Source organism: Muscardinus avellanarius (genome assembly GCF_963383645.1).
Source record: "Muscardinus avellanarius genome assembly, chromosome: 4".
NCBI lineage: Eukaryota > Metazoa > Chordata > Mammalia > Rodentia > Gliridae > Muscardinus > Muscardinus avellanarius.
In genome coordinates, this window is record NC_137789.1 from 28,961,619 (window position 1) to 28,983,695 (window position 22,077).

The 22,077-nt window shown below is 38.2% G+C and overlaps 1 protein-coding gene across 3 annotated transcripts in view; it reads left to right on the top strand.

Annotated features, from left to right (window-relative positions):
• Positions 1-22,077, top strand: part of CSMD3 (CUB and Sushi multiple domains 3) — a gene marked incomplete at both ends in the record, with an annotated part of 1,156,743 nt that overhangs the window by 1,118,763 nt on the left and 15,903 nt on the right. For all 3 annotated transcript variants that reach the window (XM_080694904.1, XM_080694905.1, XM_080694906.1), the window contains 4 exons: positions 477-550; positions 8,307-8,418; positions 11,295-11,474; positions 17,559-17,624. In XM_080694904.1, the coding sequence (XP_080551030.1) occupies positions 477-550; positions 8,307-8,418; positions 11,295-11,474; positions 17,559-17,624 (432 nt within the window). The remainder of the gene's footprint in view (positions 1-476; positions 551-8,306; positions 8,419-11,294; positions 11,475-17,558; positions 17,625-22,077) is intronic.

Below are 22,077 nucleotides of genomic sequence, written 5' to 3' on the forward strand. Positions count from 1 at the left end.
GAGACTACCTGCCCTACTATTCTTATGCCAAATTTCTTATAGGTGTCAGTGAAACCCAAATTAATAATCTTTGCTTCTCAATATAACTTTTGCTCTTTTAGAGAAATAGAATATTACCCTACCTGAAATTATAACTTAGCCAGGTCTTTGAGAAAATGTTTTATGCATGTGTACTTCTTTCATAGGTTATATTTTTCCTCAACTTTGTATCTGTAGAGTTAGTTGAATGTCAAGTGCTTTTAATATCAGAGGGGATTGAAGTTTAAGAATTATATAATGTATACCACATGCACAATGGCTGTATTTCTTGCATCAAGATGAGCATTCTTTTGTTCATGGAGAGATACTGTTATATCAACATTCTTTATTGTTATCCAAATCACTTCCATTAAATCCTACTTAAGTTATTTTTGTATGTGATAAATGTGTCTATTATAAAATTTAAAGGGATATTATGTTTTTAATCTTTACTTTAGAACCAACCCGGACCTCATGTGATAACCCAGGCGTGCCACGGCATGGATCTCAGAACAATACATTTGGATTTCAAGTGAGTACTTTAAAATTATCAATTCACAGAAAACTAGATCAAAAGATTTCTTGGGTTCCTGTGTTTATAATTCTGTTAATGTAAGCAAAAAAATATGCCATGCTTACATATGCACTCATAAAGACATTTAAAAGGTAACATGTAATAAAATAGGAGAAGTGGAGGAAATTAGAAAAAAAGAGAAACATGCTTCAAGAAAATAGGTTAATTGAACATGAGGAGAAAAGGAAAGAAAAGGTAGAGATAGCAGCAAGCATCAGAAAATCCTTAAGCAGTAGAATATGAGAAGGATAGTAAGAGGAAGTGAGGGGTGAATGAGCAAACTACAGGAAGATGTGGGGAGGCAAGGAGAAAAAGGAAATGAAAGAGTTAAATAGAGACACTTCTGAATAAAACAGTAAGCATATAAAACTGTGGTTATTTAATAAGGGAGTTATTGGGTATGTAAGACTAAAATATGTTTTGAACATTGGCACAGATATGGGAAGTTTCTGAAAATACTTTAACCATAAGGTATTATCATACAACAGAGTTGGATTGTTATATTAGAACTGTTTAACATGCCCAGTCATGTGTGGATGAGTTACTTGATCTCTGTTTTTCCAATTTAGATTTTATGTCGAGATTCAGCAGGTTTTCTCTTACCCGGTTCTAAGGGAAGCCAAAGTGCATTCTGATTCCAAAAGGAAATAGCCAATTTACACATTACCCGATTGCTTTGTGTTGCAGAGTTTTCTAAATTGTGCTCTTCTGAGTGAAATTCAGTGTGAACCGGAGGGACATCCATTTCTAAAGAAAGGGCTCATCTAAAGTGCCATATTTTTCTTGCTAAAAATAGTTTTCATTTATCCACAGTTCAGGCACAGTGTGAACATTGATTTAATAGTATTTTCAATTCTTCTGGTTTGCCTCAGTCTGGTCCAGATAATACAAAAGTGCAAAAACATGTCTCTGTTCTATTATATCAGTGTTTTTAGGGAACCTTAGATTCATATCTCTAGGAAAGGTTTTTTATCAATTGATCTAAATCCTGAAAAATGGTCAACTAGCTACACGGCATTAGTTCTCACATAGAGGAAGAAACTGAAACAGAATGTGACTCCCTTTTATCACAAAGCAAGTTCATGGCAATATCCTGGCAGAACAGGAAATCTTGATGTTAGTGTATATGAACTAAATCAGACCAATTTCTAAAAAGTAGTTCTTTCTCATAAAAATTCTTTGAAATGCTGAAAATAAAATAAGTTTAGAAGAATCATCTAACAAAATCCTTATCTTTGCATTTAAAAATTTATTTGTTATAACCACTGAAATATATTTTAAAAAGTTAATAGGCTCTAATTATATATTATTTGGGCTAATAAATGTGTCCTAGATCCTTACATTCTATCTTAATAAATATAAATAAACTAGATTATAAATATGGTTAAATCTAATTAAATTATATCAATGTCTATTACAACTAAAAATATACAGCTATGGACATCAATTTTTACATGCATATCATATGTATGTATGTATGTACTAAATATGTTAACTAAATTCATATAGAGCCAACAAAAATTAAAAGTTATATACTTATTTTTAAATTTTTTATTGGTGCATTGTAGTCATACATCTTAATGGGGTGAAAGATGGTGGAGGCATACATGCACACAGCACTCAATTACCCCTTACCCAATTCCTGACCCATTCCCTCCTCATCCCTCCTTCATATGTTTAGTTTAGAGATGCACACTGATATGTGTATTAAAGTACATCACATCCTTAGATGTGATTCTTCCCCCCTTCATCCCCTCAATTAGGTAGGTCGCCTTTTTTGCTCATGTACAGTATCTCCTTCTTTGTCTAGAGTTCTTCCTATGACTCATTTTCTTCCTAGCTTCCACATATTAGAGAAAGCATCCAATTTATTAATTTTGTGATTGACTAAACTCACTTAGCATAATAATCTCCAGTTTCATCCATTTCCCTGTAAATGACATAATTGTGTTTTTCTTTATGGCTGAGTAGAATTTCATTGTGTACATATCTCATTCATCTGTTAATAGACATCCTGGCTGCTTCCATTGTTTGGCAATGGTGAATTGTGCAGATATGAACATACATATGTATACATGCATTAGTTTGGTAGTTTAGTTTCTTTTCTTTTGGGTAGATACACAGAAGTTCTATTGCTGGATCACATGTGGAAAGTTTATTCCCATTCTTCTGAGGATCCACCATACTATTTTTCAAAGTAGTTGGACTAATTTTCAGTCCCACCAACAATGTATTAGAGTTCCTACTTCTCTGCATCCTTGCCAGAATTTGTTGTTGCTTGTGTTTTGAATAATTGCCATTCTAGTTGGAGTTAGGTAAAATCTCAAGGCTTTTTTGATTTACAATTCTCTGATTACTAATGATGTTGAGCATTTTTCATGCATTTATCATCCATTTGAATTTCTTCTTTTGTGAAGTGTCAATTTAGTTCACTTGCCCATTTTTTAATTGAAAAACACAGAATAAACTGGGTGTGGTGGCGCACACTTATTATCCCAGTACGTGGGTGGCTGAGACAGGAGGATCACACAGGTTTGAAGCCAGCCTCAGCTACTTAGTGAGGCTCTCAGCAACTTATTGATACCCTGTTTACAAATAAAATATAAAAAAATATAGGCCTGGGAATATATCCCAGAGGTAGAAAGCCCTTGGGTTCCATTCCCAGTACCATCAAAAAAAAAAAAAAAAAAAAGAAAAGAAAAAGAAAAAGAGAACACAGGATAGCCAAAGTAGTTCTTAGCAACAAAAATCATGCAGGAGGAAGCATAATACCTGATTTTAAAATATATTACAAAGCCATAGTAATAAAAAAAACAGTATGTTACTGGCACAAAAACAGACACATAGACCAATAGAACAGAATAGAAGACTCATAAACAAATAAAAAAATCCACATACTTATAGTCAACTGATTTTTGACAAAGGGGCCAAAAACATACACTGTAAAAATATGGCCTCTTCATTAAATGGTGTTTGCAAAACTGGTTAACCATATGCAGCAAAATGGAAATAAATATCACTTTCTCATGCTGCAAAAGAGTCATTTCAAGATGGATTAAAGACTTGGAAATTAGACCAAAGACCTTGAGGCTCCTTGAAGATGGCATAAATCCAACACTGCAATACTTAGGCACTGGTAAAAACTTTCTCAACAAGACCCCCAAGGCACAAAAAACTAAAAGGCAAATCAAATATGTGGGACTGCATGAAACTGAAGAGCTTCTGTACAGCCAAGGAAGCTATCAAGAAACTCAACTGAGAGCCAACAGAATGGGAGAAGATTTTTGCCACCTCCTCTTCTAATAGAGGACTAATATCTAGACTATAAAGAGAACTCAAGAAACTCAGCATTAAAAAAACCTAATCAAAAATACATCTTAATGGAGTACAAGGTGGTAGAGGCATATATAAACTTATCACCCAATTAGCCCTTACTCAATTACCACCCCCTCCCTCCTTCTCACTTTTGACTTAGTGATTGACTTTGATATGTTTGTACATGTACATCATATACATTAAGGAATGTCCCTCTTTATTCCTCTAGTCCCGCTCAGTTAGGTCATCTTATTTGCTGATCTACAGTTTCTCTTTCTTTGTCTAGAGTTCCTCTTATGCCTCATTTTCTCCCTAGAGTCAACATATTAGGGAGAACATTCCATTTCTTACTTTTTGTGACTGACTAATCTCACTTATAATGGTCTCCAGTTCTATCCATTTCCCTGTAAATGGTGTAATTTTTTCTTTATAGCTTTTATTGAAGGATTCCAAATGAACATGGTATGCCATATAATGAATTGGGAAAATTTTTGATCCCAAGTAACAGAAAGTATTCTTGTATATATGGATGGGGGAATGGATACTGATGATTAAACACAGGAGCATTCTACCTTTGAAGGACACCCCTACCCCTTCTCTTTTATATTGAAACATGGTCTCATTAAGTTGCTGAGGACCTTGCTAAGTTGCAAAGGTTGGCCTCAAACCTGTAATCTTCCTGTTTCAGTCTCCCAAGCACTGGAATTATAGGAGTGCATCACCACACAAGGCCTCGGAAAGTATTCTTAGCTATCTTAACTCATATCTCAGCTCTATCCAGAAAGTGATTGTCTCAATTTCAATTGCACATTTCCAGAGATAGAATGTCTCAAGGATGTATTCACCTGGGTTAATCAAGTGTCTAGTCCCGAGTTAAGAAAGAAAATCACAGCTAAGGAAAGCTTCCTCCTGGAAGGGACAAGAAAAATTATAGAATTATTGAACATTCAGATAATTTTAATATCTTACATTTTTCTCTTTACCTTTATAGATTTACATTGTTGTAGATTTAGTACATAGGTATAATTATTAACATATAAAAATATACCACCTCTTGCTAGAGATGATATGAACTTGTTGAAAAAAAAAGTATTCAACATAGATAGTTTCTCATTCTATCAAAAGTGTTGTAGATTGGAATAATTTTTACTAAAAATAGAATAATAGTGAATAGTTGTGCCAGTGAGTCTGGGAAGGAATGACTGTCAAAATGATTGATACAGTATCTAAGTTAATTATAGGGTAAATTCCAAACACACACACTTCATTAACTACTGTATTGCTCTTTAAGTTCAAGTTGGCAATGAAGGATTCATTATTTGTATTTAGTACTTGTTTTATAAAGTTGCTATAGCTCTGACATGTTTTAAATTTCTTTAGTTTTTTTTTTTTTTGTGAAACCGAGGGGGTTGAACCTAGGAGGATTCTACCACTATGTTAACAAACTAGCCCTTTAAATTATTTTTTATTATCATCTTGAAATTTTCTAAGTGAATACATACTGGCTCTGAACCTGCCATGTATCTTTTCTTTTTTTTTTTTTACATTTTTTTTTCTAATTTTTAAAATTTATTTATTTATTTTTATTATTTATTTTTGCACTATCTGAGTTCCATTACATCCCAAGGGGCATTCTACCTCAGAGATACATCCCCAGCCCTATTTTTTATTATTTATTTTTTGAGACAGTGTCTCACTGAGTTGCAAAGAGCCTCTGCTAAGTAGCTGAGGCTGTTAATGAACTGTGATCCTCTGGTCTCCACCTCCCAAATGCTTGGATTACAAGTGTACACGACCATGCCCAGCAAACCTGCCATGTTTCTGATTCATGTTTCAGGTGCTGGATTTACAGTCATGTGCCACCACGTCATCTGACTCTAAATATTTAATCTGATGATATTTAACAATAAGATATTTAACCTTAACAAATTAACCCTGGTGATACCCAGTTTGTAATTATGCATAATGTAGAGTTTATAATTGATATCAGTACATACATGAATCAGATGGGGTAAACATATTATGTAATGTTTTAAGTGATGACTATGATATGAATTATAAAGCAAGAATTCATAAATATCTACATTTCTATTATAAAGGTCCTTATAATTTTCAATATCAATTTGTAAAAATTCAACTTTTCTTAAGCCAGGAAGCTTGGAACTAAAATGAATGCTTAGTCAGTGAAAATGGAAGGCAGAAAATAGGGTCTCAGTGATTCATCTTAAAACAGCCTGTGAGCATTCTCAAACTCCATTTGCTGGAGAAGTCTGATGTTGAAGACCCAATATATCACTTATCTGTTCTCTACCTCCAGTCATTTTCTAAATCTTGTTGATGTTTTCTCATATTCTGAGGAAAATGGATGGACCTAGAGAACATTACGTTACATAAGATTAGCCAGTCATAGAAAGTGAAGAGTCATGTTTGCTCTCATATGTGGAAACCAGGGAGTAATGGGGATATAAGAAGGACTTGAGATAATGGAGCAGAAACCCCAGTGGAGAGATGGCGGCAGTATAGGGGAGGCAAAGGGAAAATGAAGGAAACATTTTCATTGATGTTGTGCACATATGGGAGAACATCATTGCCAATCTCAGTATCATTTGTGGGGAAGGGAAGGAATCGGGAGGGAGCTCGTAGGGTGGGGGGATAGGCTCCCCAAGTGCTGTGTACATGTATTTATATCCCTATCATTCTGAATTATATTATGATGTAAGATTACAATGCATTAATAAACATATAAACATAATAATACATTATGAGTTAGTGAGTTATATTCCAGACTCACCACCAGAACTTTGTTTTCTATCCACTCAAATTGGAAATGGTAGTGTCAACCTTCTAATCAGAATTACTGCTTTTCATTTTTTCAAATAATCATTGCCTGCTGGGTGTGGTGGCTCACACTTGTAATCCCCACACTTGGGAGGCGGAGAAAGGAGGATCACGCTGGTTCGAAGCCAGCCACGCTGGCTTAAGAGACCCTGTTTCCAAATAAAAATATAAAAAATAAGTCTGGTAGTGTAGCCTGGAGGTAGAAGGGCTTCCAGGAACCCCAGTATTACCAAAAAACAAACTAACAAAAAACAAATAACCATTGCCTAACATTTGAGCCCTTTCAGGACTGATTCTTTGGTTTCAAATTTCATCAATATAAAGCTATAATATGTTTGTTTGTTTGTTTGTTTGTTTGTTTGTTTGTTTTTTGGTGGTACTGGGGTTCTGGAAACCCTTCTATCTTTGGGCTACACTCCCAGCCCTATTTTATATTTTTATTTGGAAACAGGGTCTCTTAAGCCAGAGCAGCTGGCTTTGAACCTGCGTGACCTCACCCTCCTGTCTCTGCCTCCCAAGCGCAGGGATTACAAGTGTGTGCCACAATGCCCGACTATAATACGTTTAAAACTTATGTGTCATGCCAAACAGGATAGAGTATATACTCTCTTTCATTTGGTCCTTAAAACAAATCTCAAGTCAAAGAATAGTATAATCATTATTTATAGAGGACAAAATTAGTCCAAAAATGAGTTGAATTTTATTTAAGTAAAATCAGATACAAAATTAAAATCAAGTATACATTACTCTATGTTTTTTTTTTAATTTAGTATGTTCACTGCTTTTCATTATAAAGAGCCCTTCCACTCCAGTTTCCCTGCTCAGTTTCTAAACCATCCATGCCAACCAATTAACTCTACTCCTAAAATGGAGGGTGTATATTTTTACATTTATATATTTTCTTGCCATGTTCTTATCTATTTTTATATTTGTCATTCTCCAACTTTAGTGTTAATTAAAATCACATGAATGTTGTTTTTTTTTTAATCAGACTGCTGGTCTTCACCCTAAGGGTTTCATTTAGTGAGCCTGGGTAAAGACCACTACTAATACATTATAGCTGATATTGATATTGCAACCTTGGAAACCAAATTTTATGAACTATTGTTCTATTTACATATCTAAATTCTACATCCTTAAAAATAATGCAAATTGCAGGACTTCCATTTGCTTCTCATGTTGCAAGGTATCTTTATTTACATGTTTATCTTTACCAATCTTCATTTTTCTATTTTTTTTATCTTTTACTTATATGTAGCTTGTTGACTTTTGGCATCATATATATTTTCTTCAAATTCCCATGACATAAATATTGGCACCTAAAAGTATTGAGTACTCATATTTGATATTGAGTACTCAAATATTTGATGACATATAAGAAAACATCTAGTTTTTTCCTTAGTCTTGGATTTTTCTCATTTTCTTTTAAATCATAATTCAACTTTTCAACTCTCTCATTTAGAATTTCATCTGAAAACATTATTCCACCTAGAAGTTTCTTTATTTGTTGCTATATTTGATGTTGCATTAGGAAACTTTTTTCTTTTTAATTTGTTTGTAGGTAGGAAGTGTTGTACAGTTCCACTGCAAAAAGGGACACCTGCTCCAAGGATCTACTACACGCACTTGCCTCCCTGACCTCACCTGGAGTGGAATCCAGCCTGAGTGCCTACGTAAGTGTTGCAAAAAATGACTTTAATGGGAAAGAATTTCTATGCATTTTTCCCAAAGCTGAAATCTTACTTTTATCTATACAATAGATATATGAAATTGATTTTCTAAGATTACATTAAGACGTATTTCACATATGTAATTTTTTCACTCTGTCAAAACGTCATGCCCATTTTGAATTAATCTTTCTAAAGAAATCAGAAGGCATGAGGCACCATTTATTTCTTTTTGTTTACTTCTTTTAACTGTGTTTTATTTGGCCGCCTGGTAGTTTTAGGTTATGGATGGTTTTTAGTTTCATTGACCTGCACTTACCAATTTAAAGTAACTGATACTTAGAAGGCTCCAACCTAGTGACTCTTAGTTTCTTTGAGTTATGGAGGAATATATTTTTATGATATTCTAAGGGAAACTAGAAATATCTATGAAAAATATATTTGTAGACTTTACAACATTTTGAAAATTATTTCAAGATTTCCTACAGACTCTAAATGGTCATCGATCTCAAGTTGAAAACTCTTACTCTAGGGAGTACACATGAACAAATTCACAAATCATGAAATAATCTTTTCTGAAACACAATTTGAAATATATTTTAGATAATCAACTACTTGTCTTTCACTCTAATTTATTTTTTTCTTCTCCTCTCCCATGTTTTGAATTCTGTGTCACTTGTTCGGGGAGAGGAGAAACTAGAGTAGAAACAGTTATCAAAAATATATTCAGACTTTAGGATTTGTTTAATCAAAGAGAAGCCTGTGATTTACTCTAGCCTTGTTCAGGACCACCCAAATGATTGCACGGTCCCTCATGGACCAACCAGCAGCTTAAAATGTAAAGAAAGCAGAACATTCCACTGAGACATGTTATTTTCCTGCCAGGCTTATATTAAATAAAGGAAACATTTCTTAAAAGTCATTTCCTTCTTTTGTGGGCTGTAAATAGGCATTTCATAGGAAACCAATGTTCTTTGATGACCTGCAATTGGGATATGATAATTTAAATAAAATTTAATGGCTTCTGTTACTGTTTCGCATCTCAAAATTGTAATACATGCATAACAGGGGGCTTGAGAATGCAGTAGAGATGTACTGTTTCGTATTTATCCTTATTAATATTTACTCCATGAGGATTCAACTAACTGAATTAGAAAGTAATTTCACTAACTGAATTATATTAAATATGAAACATTTAACAAGATGTTCATTTACCACTTGACTTAAACAATGTTACCTCTTATATGTAGGGTATGAAACTCCATTGGGAAAGAATAAAAAACATTGTGCAAATAAATTTGTCTATAGAATACTTTCTTCAGAAAATTGCCTTTAATTTTACATATATTTACATATATATATATATATATATATATATATATATATATATATATGGAGAGAGAGAGCGAGAGAGAGGGGGGGATGTTAAAATATCACTACATCATAAGGAAAATTCCTTATAATGGCTACTACAAATTGAGAAAGAAATGGTCTTTATAAGACACAAAGTAAGTGAACTAGGAGACAAGTATATTAGAGTTAGGGTAGAGGATTGGGAATGAAAGAAAAAAACTTAGAAATAAGATAAGAAGATGAATGAAATGATACTTCTCAAATATGGTCTCAAATATGACCAGAAAATTACATATATAAAAAGTCATTAAAATACTTTATATGATGTCCATCAACAGATAAATGGATTACAAAAATATGGGATATGTACACAATGGAATTTTACTCAGTCATAAAGAAGAACAGAATTGTGTCATTTATAGGAAAATGGATGGAACTGGAGAACATTATGATAAGTGAGATTAGTCATCCACAAAAACAAAAAAATCAGATGCTCTCCTAATATGTTAGGGGGAAAAGGACCATAGAAGGAACTCTAGCAAAGGAGGAGAAAACACTGATGAGCAGATAAGGCAATCTAACTGGGGGTGATGGAAGGGAGGAAGAGGGAAACTCCCTAGTGCACATGATATGCATTCATAAATACATTAAAGTCAATCACTAGGCCAAACATGAGGAGGGAGAAGGAGGGAATGGAGTGGGAATTGAGGAATGACTAAATGAGTGATGTGTGCATGTATGCCTCTACCATCTGGTACTCCATTAAGATGTATGACTACAATGCACCAATGAAAAAATTTACAAAAGATACTTTCTACATATGGCAGCATGTCAGTGCAACATGATGAGCATAATTTGCACTTAACCTTAGAAAGTATTTTATTTAACATATATGTAATAAAAATAATAAAATAATATTTCTTAAACTGGTGTAGAAAACCTGACTTTAGAGCCAGATGCATTGGGGCATGCCTGTAATCCCCACTATTCTCAACTTTGAGGCAGTAGGATTGCAAGTTCTAGGCCAACCCTGACAATTTAGTGAAACCCTATCTCAAAATTTAAAAAAATGGAAAAGTGCTGAGGCTGTAGTTTACTGGTTGAACTTCCCTGGGCTCAATCCCCAGTTCTGAAAAAACAAAAAGCAAATGAAACTAAAGAACATGAGCATGAAAAACAGGGTATCTTTCCAAAAGATTTTTTAAGCCTTTAAAATACTAATTTTGAATTTAATATGCTAAAATTGTGATATATTATACAATACATTTATGAGCTTAATTAGTCCCATTAAGTCTTTTCTTCTTCTTTCTCATTTAACTGTTGATATCTACTAATGTCCCACAAATAATGGGTGTATAGAAATGCTAGAATGCCAAATCAACATGTTATATTGACATATTTTCTTTCAGTTTTTGGAATAACTATTCAAAGATACATGTAACTAATTGCATTAAAGTACATTAAAAGTATATTATGACTCTTTTATTAACTGTATAGCAAATTAGCATTGTTCTTTTTTCTTAATATAGCCCACAGCTGTAAACAACCAGAAACTCCTGTTCATGCAAATGTAGTGGGAATGGACCTTCCGTCTCATGGGTATACACTAATTTATACCTGCCAGCCTGGATTTTTCTTAGCAGGTGGAACAGAACATAGAGTATGTAGATCCGATAACACCTGGACTGGAAAAGTTCCTGTTTGTGAAGGTAAATTGTCTCTATAGAAGCTTTTAACATGGAATAGTACTATTTAGGTCTCCTATTTAGGCCTTCATGCACAAGACAAAAATTAAATTCAAATTGGCTTGGGACTAAGAGAAATTTGTTCGTCAGTACCAAGTGTAGGAGATTAGTGGTCACTTTTGGATGCCAAAACACAGACATATTTTACATATCTTCATACAACATCTTTTCTTGAAAGACTTTAACTCTCTCACCTTGAATATATTTTGTTTTTTATTCTTTGTTATGTTTTTATGATAGTAATCTCTGTTTCCTATTCTTTACTTGCTGTCCTGTCCTAAAATATAATTTAAATAATAACAGTTTATTTAAAGTGTTTATAACTGTAATTTTAGCATCTAGATCAGTGTCTTATATGTTAAAAGTCTTCAATAAATATTTGTTGAATGAATAAATGTTTTATTTTCTTTTAAGTCTGATTATCCATTTTATAACTTTTTCTAAAGATTTAGCACTTTATTTCTTCATTTTATTTTATTTTATTTTTTTTTTGGCAGACATCAGCTTTATTTTTTTTTAATTTTTCCTTTAAAGTTTTTATTTTTTCATATTTTATGAAAATAATTCTTTTCTACTTTTATCACAAATATATTTTTATATTTTAAAATTATTACAATTTTTATTTATTTTTTTTTAATTAATTTATTTTTTAAATTGGTGCATTGTAGTCATATATCAATCACATTGGAGTACAAGACTTGAGAGGATATACAAGCACACATCATCCAATTAGCCCTCCTCCAGCCCCCGTCCCATTCCCTCCCCCTCACTCCATCCCACACTTCTTTGGTGATTTACTTTGATACATTTGTTTATGTACCTCCTGCGTTTTAAAGAGGCTCCGTCCTCCAGTATTACATACCCTCTGATTGGTCACATTAGTTGCTTCACTATAGGGCCCTTTCTATAGCTCAACCTCTTCCTGTTGCCCTTTTCCTCCTAGTTATTGCTGATTAAGAGAAGCGTCTGATTTATATTTTCTGCGATATTTCTCTGTGCATGCTGCGTTGCAAGTACCAATCCCACTCTTGATGGTCCCAGTAGTGGCCTGGCTACTCAGTGGAATGATCCAGACCTCGCTGGCTCAAGCAGCGGCCTTGCCTCATGGGAGGAACCAGTTCTGGTCTTGCTGGCCCCTGAACCGGTAAAACCCCTAAGCTGGCTTTGGTCCTGACCTTGGAGGCCACAGGAGTGAACTTGCCTCACGCCAGGCTCCGATGCTGGTCATTGGCCCCTGCACCGGTCTAACCCCTTGGCAGGATTCCAATCCCGGCCTCGGAGGCCCCAACACTGGTAATGCCTCACGGCAGGCTCCGATGCCGGCCTCACTGGCCCCAGCACCGGCCTAACCCCTTGACAGGCTCTTATCCTGGCCTCAGAGGCCCCAGTACCGGCCTTGCCTCAAGGCAGGCTCCGATGCCGGCATCACTGGCCCCAGCACCAGCCTAACCCCTCGGCAGGCTCCGATCCCAGCCTCGGAGGCCCCAGCACTGGTCATGCCTCAAGGCAGGCTCCGATGCCGGCCTCGCTGGCCCCAGCACCGGCCTAACCCCTCGGCAGGCTCTTATCCTGGCCTCAGAGGCCCCAGTACCGGCCTTGCCTCACGGCAGGCTCCGCTGCCGGCCTTGCTGGCCCCAGCACCGGCCTAACCCCTCGGCAGGCTCTTATCCTGGCCTAGAGGCCCCAGTACCGGCCTTGCCTCAAGGCAGGCTCCGATGCCGGCCTCACTGGCCCCAGCACCGGCCTAACCCCTCGGCAGGCTCTTATCCTGGCCTCGAGGCCCCAGTACCGGCCTTGCCTCAAGGCAGGCTCCGATGCCGGCCTCGCTGGCCCCAGCACCGGCCTAACCCCTCGGCAGGCTCTTATCCTGACCTCGGAGGCCCCAGTACTGGCCTTGCTTCACGGCAGGCTCCGATGCCGGCCTCGCTGGCCCCAGCAGCGGCCTAACCCCTCAGGCATGCTCCGATCCCGGCCTCGGAAGCCCCAGCACTGGTCATGCCTCACGGCAGCACCGGCCTAACCCCTCGGCAAGCTCTTATCCTGGCCTTGGAGGCCCCAGTACTGGCCTTGCCTCACGGCAGGCTCCGATGCCGGCCTCGCTGGCCCCAGCACCGGCCTAACCCCTCGGCAGGCTCTTATCCTGGCCTCGAGGCCCCAGTACCGGCCTTGCCTCAAGGCAGGCTCCGATGCCGGCCTCGCTGGCCCCAGCACCGGCCTAACCCCTCGGCAGGCTCTTATCCTGGCCTCGAGGCCCCAGTACCGGCCTTGCCTCAAGGCAGGCTCCGATGCCGGCCTCGCTGGCCCCAGCACCGGCCTAACCCCTCGGCAGGCTCTTATCCTGGCCTCGGAGGCCCCAGTACCGGCCTTGCCTCACGGCAGGCTCCGCTGCCGGCCTCACTGGCCCCAGCAGCGGCCTAACCCCTCGGCAGGCTCCGATCCCGGCCTCAGAGGCCCCAGTACCGGCCTTGCCTCAAGGCAGGCTCCGATGCCGGCCTCGCTGGACCCACCACCGGCCTAACCCCTCGGCAGGCTCTTATCCTGGCCTTGGAGGCCCCAGTACCGGCCTTGCCTCACGGCAGGCTCCGCTGCCGGCCTCACTGGCCCCAGCAGCGGCCTAACCCCTTGGCAGGCTCCGATCCCGGCCTCAGAGGCCCCAGTACCGGCCTTGCCTCAAGGCAGGCTCCGATGCCGGCCTCGCTGGCCCCAGCACCGGCCTAACCCCTCGGCAGGCTCCGATCCCGGCCTCGGAGGCCCCAGCACTGGTCATGCCTCAAGGCAGGCTCCGATGCCGGCCTCGCTGGCCCCAGCACCGGCCTAACCCCTTGGCAGGCTCCGATCCCGGATTTGGAGGCCCCAGCACTGGTCATGCATCAAGGCAGGCTCCGATGCCGGCCTCGCTGGCCCCAGCACCGGCCTAACCCCTCAGCAGGCTCTTATCCTGGCCTCGGAGGCCCCAGTAGCGGCCTTGCCTCATGGCAGGCTCCGATACCGGCCTCGCTGGCCCCAGCACCGGCCTAACCCCTCGGCAGGCTCTTGTCCTGGCCTCGGAGGCCCCAGTACCGGCCTTGCCTCAAGGCAGGCTCCGATGCCGGCCTCGCTGGCCCCAGCAGCGGCCTAACCCCTCGGCAGGCTCCGATCCCGGCCTCAGAGGCCCCAGTACCGGCCTTGCCTCAAGGCAGGCTCCGATGCTGGCCTCGCTGGCCCCAGCACCGGCCTAAACCCTCAGCAGGCTCTTATCCTGGCCTCGGAGGCCCCAGTACCGGCCTTGCCCCAAGGCAGGTTCCGATGCCGGCCTTGCTGGCCCCAGCACCGGCCTAACCCCTCGGCAGGCTCTTATCCTGGCCTCGGAGGCCCCAGTACCGGCCTTGCCCCAAGGCAGGTTCCGATGCCGGCCTTGCTGGCCCCAGCACCGGCCTAACCCCTCGGCAGGCTCTTATCCTGGCCTCGGAGGCCCAAGTACCGGCCTTGCCTCATGGCAGGCTCTGATGCCAGCCTCTCTGGCCCCAACACCGGCCTAACCCCTCAGCAGGCTCCAGTCCCGTCCTCGGGGGCCCCAACACTGGCCTTGCCTCACGGCAGGCGCCGATGCCGGCCTCGCTGACCCTAGCACCGGCCTAACTCCTCAGCAAGTTCCGGACCCGACCTCGGAGGCCCTAGCACAAGCCTTGCATCATGGCAGGCTCCAATGCCGGCCTCGCTGGCCCCAGCATCGGTCTAACCCCTCTGCAGGTTCCAATCCCGGCCACGGAGGCCTCAGTAGTGGCCTTGCCTCACAGCAAGCTCCGATGTCGGCCACTGGCCCCGGCACCCGCCTAACCCCTCAGCAGGTTCCGATCACTGTCTCTGTCATTATTATTTCAAAGGTTCCAGGTGTAATGTATCAGATCTCTGCCTCCCCCGAGTATTGGCCACTGGCATTGCCACTGCCTCCACCGTTTCAAATCCTTCCCAGGCTCTTTTTCCACTCTGAATGTTGTCCAGTGTTCCTAAGCATGCGTGATGGTAGCATTCGACATTTGGTGTAATTTCTCCAAAAAAATAAAGTTGGTAAGATCCAGTTTCTGCTTCTCCTGAATACAAGTCTCCACCACCATCGCGAAGAACTCTTTCAGCACCGCATTTCTCCTTGGTCTCTGCTAAACTCTCTCCTTATATATGATGTCTGAGATTCTTAACAATATAGAGAAATAGCAGTCCTCTTTCACGGCGAATTTTTCCATAAGTTCCAGTGCATTTAGATAAGTTTTGTCTGCATCTCCTGTGTCCTGGCATCCATAACGGCTTTCTTACCACCTCTCCGATATTTTTCTTTATCTTTATCTGTTCTGGGCCCGGTTTCTCCAGGGGTCTGGCGTGCTACTCGCAGTTCGGCCTGGGGCCCAGAGTCCCGCGACCCGGACCCCATCTGGCGTGCCCAGCCCGCGACCCCCGCCCAGATCCCAGCGTCTTACTGGGTCCGGTTTCTCCAGGGGTCTGGCGTGCTACGCGCAGTTCGGCCGGGGCCCAGAGCTCTTCATTTTATTCTACATCATTCCCTATATTAGCTCATTCAAAGAAATGCTTTTAATAATCTGTTCAATGTAAATCCCTTATACGTTAGTTCCTCTAGCTTATTTATCTTTTTTATCTTCAAATGCATATATTCTATTGCTTACTTAATATCTCTACTTGAATTTTCTAAACATTTTAATATCCAGTAATCTAAAATTGAATTTATAAGATTTCCTTTCCTCAGATAGTCTTCTTTTGATATTTTCCACTTCAGCGATATAGTCTTATGTGCTAGAAATCTAACAATCAGCTTACATATTTCCCCATCTAAATCCACTACAATAAGCCGGGCGCGGTGGCACACGCTTGTAATCCCTGCGCTTGGGAGGCGGAGACAGGAGGATCGCGCAGGTTCGAAGCCAGCCGCGCACGCTGGCTTAGGAGACCCTGTATCCAAATAAAATTTAAAAAATGTAAAAATAGGTCTGGGAGTGTAGCCCGGAGGTAGAAGGGCTGCCAGGAACCCCAATAACACACACACACACACACACACACACACACACACACACACTCACACAAAATCCACTACAATATCAACAGTGTTTTTATCTATTTTCTGTTTCATCATCACTGGTAATACAACTTATTATTATCTCTACTGGGATAGCCACTTAACCTCTCTAGCCATATCATATTTGCTTCTTTTCAAATATTCTGCATTTTGCAGTCATAATGGATTTCACACAAATTGCCTACCCTTAAATCTTTTTAATTTTATTATTATTATTATTATTATTATTATTATTTTTTTTTTTTTTTTGGTGGTACTGGGGTTCCTGGAAGGCCTTCTACCCTCCGGGCTACACTCCCAGACCTATTTTATACTTTTTTTTTTTTTGAAACAGGGTCTCTTAAGCAAGAGAGGCTGGCTTCAAACCTGCGCCATCCTCCTGTCTCCGCCTCCCAAGCGCAGGGATTACAAGCGTGTGCCACCACGCCTGGCTTCCTTAAATCTTTTTAAAGACTAAATTAGACCTACCAGGATACTTGCAAGTCATAGCTCTTGCAACTTTACATTCTCTTTTAGTACTCCATAAGATTTTCATGGTTGGGACCTGCATTTGGTTTGGCTTAGAAGATTTCTCCTTTGAGTTTATTTGTTTTCTAGTATACAATTAGCTGTTTCAAAAAAACTTGGATTGTTAAATGTGAACCCTGTATAAATAGTTTTTGCCTTTTGTCAGGAGAAACATATCTTTATCCCCTAGCTTTAATGTTAGAAACAACAGTTCCCATTTATCTTATGCCTCTAAGAAATTGTATCCATAGATGATAAGGTAGGGATAACCTATCCCTTGTACCACTAGACTACAAAGAGGGTAATCACTGAAACTGTTATCTGTACAATGAGAATGTTGGGTAAGAAGTGCGATATTGAGATAGAGGAACATTTTGGAGAAAATTATGTCATATTTCAGGGAATAAATTGAATACATATAACATTGTATTTGTGTTTGTGTGGCTCTTAATTATGTCAACTCATTTTGTTTTTTACAGCTGGTTCCAAAATACTTGTGAAAGATCCCAGACCTGCGCTGGGCACACCAAGCCCAAAGCTAAGTGGTTAGTTAAGTTTTCTAGAAATCACGAATTCTAAAAATGATATAATTTCTTCACAGAGTGACCATTTATTTTTAAAAAATCCTATTGTAGAGAAACTATATATTTTATTACCTGTAATTTGATAATTTTGATTATAAAATGTTGAATATAAAAATTTAATACTGTATGATGATAATATTCCAAAAGCATTGTTTATAGTTTTCTATAGCAAAAACATAATTGTTTATAAATATCTTTATAAATTTTACCTTTAAGAATCTCTGTAAAACATAATATGCTTGTAGTAATTTTATTTAAAATATAAAAATAAAAATTAAGACATTTAAAGTGTAATTATAGCTGGGCATGGTGGTGTATACTTTTAATCCCAGCATTCGGGAGGCTGAGACCGGAGGATTACACAGGTTCAAAGCCAGCCTCAGCTACTTAGTGAGTCTCTCAGCAACTTAGTGAGACTCTATTTCAAATAAACAATAAAAAATAGGGCAGGGGGTGTAGCTCAGAGGTTGAAAGCCCCTGAGTTCCATTCCCAGTACTGTAAAAAATAAATAAATAATAAATTTTATAGATATTAAATATATATGCATATATTTCAAATGGACTAAAATATGTTTGGTATGAGCATAGAAATTTTAAAACTTGTCTCATTTATTTGCAAGTGTTTGATTTAAAAAGAAAATTTAAATATCTAGTATAGTCATGAAAAATAAAGATTTGTAAGTTCTATAATATTGACATAGTTCTCAGCATATGCACTCCCTATACTATGACTTGGAAAAACTATTACATATTTCTGAGCCTTCATTTGCTTACCTATACAAAATGCTTAGTCCATAGTGTGGGCTCAATATATAAGAGGTGCTTTTTATTATTATTCAGGATTATATTTGTGAGATAGGAATTTAAAGCTACAAGTAAAACTAAGAGCTTAGCATCAAACATTTTTTGTGTGTGTGGGTCTGGAGTTGGAACCCAGGGACATTTGACCTCTGAGCTACACCCCTGACCTATGTTTTATTCTTATTTTTATTTTGAAACAGGGTCTCACTAAGTTTCAGATGGTCTCAATAAGTAGCTGAGGCTGTTTGCAAGCTATGATCCTCCGATCTCAGCCTCCTGAATGCTAGGATTACAAGCGTGCGCCACCACGCCCGGTCAAATTTTTGCCTTGGATACAGATTTGGTCCAGTTTCACTGTGCCAAGAACAGTGTTAGAATTTAATTTTATTTCATCCAGAAATTCACAAATACATGCTATAATAGTAGAATAGCCACAAAGCTGAAACGTAAATTATTTTAATCAACATTCAGTGGAAATGTGCTGAATGCTACTGTGGCACTATATAAATATGTGAATGTTGGTTAGTTAATAATATTAATTAAAAGCCATAATGGTCATTCAGTGCCCAAAATTTTTCAAAGGAGATGCTTTATATAGGAGCAGATGGTTACCATGAATGATAACTCCAGTACATCAAAGTAAACCTGAAATATCCTGGTTTACATTGATATACTGAATGTACATGATGAAAATATGGCCAATGACCACCCAATTCCTGAATAAGTCATACATAAAATTAAAAAGAATATGGAAGAATTAAACAAAACTGTAATTTTGATCCAGCATGCATATGTATAACAAATTTTATATAAAAAATTAAGAAACATATATTGTTCCAAAAGGCACCTGAAATAACTATAATAATCGATCATATATTAAATAAACAAATCTAAAAATACTCCAAAGCAAAGTCATACTTCACAGCTGATATATGACAATGATACAATTAAAATTTGATAAGAATATGGTCCAGCTATAATATTCCTGTGTATTTTTCCAGAGGGTCCAAAATCAGAAAATTATAACAATACATGCATATTTATGTTTATAGCAGCACAATTCACAATAGCCAAATCATGGAGCCAATCAAGGTGCTCATCAACAGTTGAATGGATTACAAAATTACAAGATATACACAAAATGGAACTCTACTCAGCAATAAATATAATTATTGCAGAAATCATAATTCTGCATTCCTTGTAGAAAAGTGAATCGACCTGTAGAGCATTATATTAAGTGAGATTAGCCAGTCACAGAAAGTGAAGGGTCATATGTTTTCTCTCATATGTAGAAATGAGGAAGTAATCTGGATACAAGAGAGACTTTAGAGACTGGAGGAGAAACCCTAATGGAGGAGCAAAGGAGGTAGTCTAGGGGAAGGGGGGAGGAGGAAGGAACACTGAAGAAATCACTTCCATGGGCATTCTGTATATTATTAGTGAGAATACTAATGTCAATTTCAATACTTCATATGGGGAAGGTGGAGGGTGCAATAGGGAGTGAGCCAGGAATAAGCACACCAAATTCTGTGTGCATGTATGTTCATATCATTATAAACTACATTATGATGTACAGAAAAAGTTTATAAAAGTAAATAAAAAATTTTGGATGTTTAAAAATTTAAATCAAATCAATACTGATGAATTATCATCAATTAAAGATGATATATTGCTGAAATGTGTTAATATTAAAATCTAAATATCCTAATTTGAGTAGAGCAAACACAAAATTTTAAGCAAAATTTATAGCCTCAAATAATTATCTTAGAAAAAAATAAAACTTCAGAATTAATGAGGTAAGTATCCCCACTAAGAACATAAAATTTATAAAAGAATAACTAGAAATCCATGTAATAATAAGGACAGGTTAAAAAAAGTCCTCAGACATAATAGAAGAATTTCAACAGAATCAAAGGCAATTCTACAAAGGAATAAACAAAGTAGAAAATGTTCTAGCAAAAATAATGCTAAACAAGGAAAATGTAACTGTTATCACATAAAGTAAGTTAGAAATAAAATAATACTACCAAATTTTAAAAATAAATGGGAAAATTTCTAGAACAATGTATTAACAGCTAATAACTGATTTTAAAAAGCTTAAATAATCCTTTATCAAAGAAATGGCTACAGTCATTTTCACAAGAAACACCAGGCCTATGTGGATATCCTAATGAGTTCTATGAAACTTTATAAAAACCAGACATCCAAATTTTATAAAATCTCTCACAGATAACGCACCTTCCTTAATAACTCAGAAAAAACATATTATCAAATGGGGGGAAATTTAGACTCACTTGACTTGGAATTATTGGTGAAACAAAAAATCCTACATAAAATTAAATCAAATTCTACCTTATAATAAACATAAACCATCAAAAACAAATTCATCATTAACATACAATTATATTTTCATGTTGAGTTACCCTTAAAAGTTACATAGTAAGAGAGTAAAATATTAAAAATGATCATCACAATACTTACAGAGAACATTTGATAACATTTAATTTATAATTTTTAAAATCCTTTTTTTATTGGTGCATTGTAGCCATACATCTTAATGGGGTACAAGATGGTAGAGGCATACTTTAACATTAGGAAGAAAAGGAAATACCTAATCTAAGTGAGAAAAAAGCACTTGCAAGCATTCTAGTACAACTGTCATCTTTAAAATGAGAATACACAAAGCTACATTATGCTTAAAATCATGAGCCAGTGATCAAATTACTCTAAAGTGACAAGAATAAAAACGGACAGTTTGATCAAATTCAGGACGATGAGTATATATTTGACAATGCTGTAAAACTTGCGAAGCAAAGTTTAAATTCAAACATGTTTTAAAAGAAAGGAACATCATTGTCTTTTTTATTGATAGTTATATCAATGTTCGTTGCATGACATGTTAGGGTTTACAAAAAACCTGCCAAATATTTTATATTTAAATTTCAAAGTATGCTCTATAACAGAAACAAGTATTATTCCCATTGCACATGGGATATACATCAAATAGCATCTGTCTCCCATCCTATGAGTAACATTTCTCAGTCATGTGTGGGGATGGTGGAAGATGGTGGTGGACACTTGATTCAGCAGGTAGATTCTCACCATGGTCAATTTTGTGTAATATTCCATGCTTTGCATTCACTTGCTGTCATGCTGGTAGTTTTTTATTAAAGGTTTGGTGGAAGCCGGGCGTGGTGGTGCATGATTGTAATCCCAGCGCTTGGGAGGCGGAGACAGGAGGATCATGCAGGTTTGAAGCCAGCCACGCTGGCTTGAGAGACCCTGTTTCTAAAATTTCAAAAGTATAAAATAGGTCTGGGAGCATAGCCCGGAAATAGAAGGGCTTCCAGGAACCCTAGTACCACCAAAAAAAAAAAAAAAAAAAAAGTTTGGTGATAGATTTGCAGGAATAAATAATCAGAAAGACAACTCTAATTTTATTTAGTATCTACTCTTTGCCAAGTACTGCCATTAGAACATCTTTCTCTTTTTTTCTCCTTCTCTAATCCCTTTAACAAAGAGTTGTTACCCCTTTTTCCCTGACCTTTCTAATGTAGGGCACTGTAGCATGTCACTCCCTCCTACCAACCACTTATCTATTAAGTTATTATTT